The sequence below is a fragment of the Penaeus monodon genome, chromosome 34 (assembly GCF_015228065.2).
Source record: "Penaeus monodon isolate SGIC_2016 chromosome 34, NSTDA_Pmon_1, whole genome shotgun sequence".
NCBI lineage: Eukaryota > Metazoa > Arthropoda > Malacostraca > Decapoda > Penaeidae > Penaeus > Penaeus monodon.
Window position 1 is genome coordinate 6,620,749 of NC_051419.1, and position 760 is coordinate 6,621,508.

Genomic DNA, 760 nt, shown 5'->3' on the forward strand with positions numbered 1-760 from the left:
GCCCTGCTGTCTATCCATGTTGTCTACCTGCTTTCTTTCACTATCTGTCCATGTCTTTCTCTTTTTTCCTTGTCTCATCTTCTCTCCCAATACTCTGCCCTATGCCCACATACTCAAGGAAAAAAGTCTTACACATTCTTTTGTGACCAAGAGCATTTTTTTTCCATAGATGAGCGCATCAGCTTCGAGGTGTTCCTGCCCATCATGCAGACCATCTCCCGTCAGCGCCCAGTTGACACTGCAGATGACTTCATTGAAGGCTTGCGTCACTTTGACAAGGACGGCAATGGGTACATCTCCTCTGCCGAGCTCCGCCATCTCATGACTCACCTCGGTATGTCCTGTTTGAAAGTGATTAGGGTAAAGGAGAAATATTTGAGGAGCTCTGATGTGGTTAGTTTTTTATATGTGTATGGAACTCTTGTTTTAACATCTTACCTGGTAATCATTTGATCTATTTTCGTCATTTTGGGAACATTATAAAAAATAGACCAAGAACATTCAGAAAGAAATTATATGGCAATTTTTTTTTTGTGTAGGTGATGTTTCTAGTGTGTATGTAAAATACTGCAGTCAGTGTTTAAGGAGGAAAGGGAGGTTTTTAAATATATTTTTGAATATGCAATTTCTTTTTTACGAATACCCTCCAGGTGGAGCAGTACCAACTAAAAAAATTATCCAGTTGAATATATTTTTTGTCCATGTAAATACCTCCTTGAGCAAAGATATTGAGCACTACATGCTGTGACTCATCCTGTCA

General features: G+C 39.3%; 1 protein-coding gene across 1 annotated transcript in view; it reads left to right on the top strand.

Moving 5' to 3' along the window:
• Window positions 1-760, top strand: part of LOC119594551 (myosin-2 essential light chain-like) — a 10,202-nt gene that overhangs the window by 4,974 nt on the left and 4,468 nt on the right. The window contains exon 4 of the mRNA XM_037943582.1: window positions 170-334. Coding sequence (XP_037799510.1) covers window positions 170-334 — 165 coding nt within the window. The remainder of the gene's footprint in view (window positions 1-169; window positions 335-760) is intronic.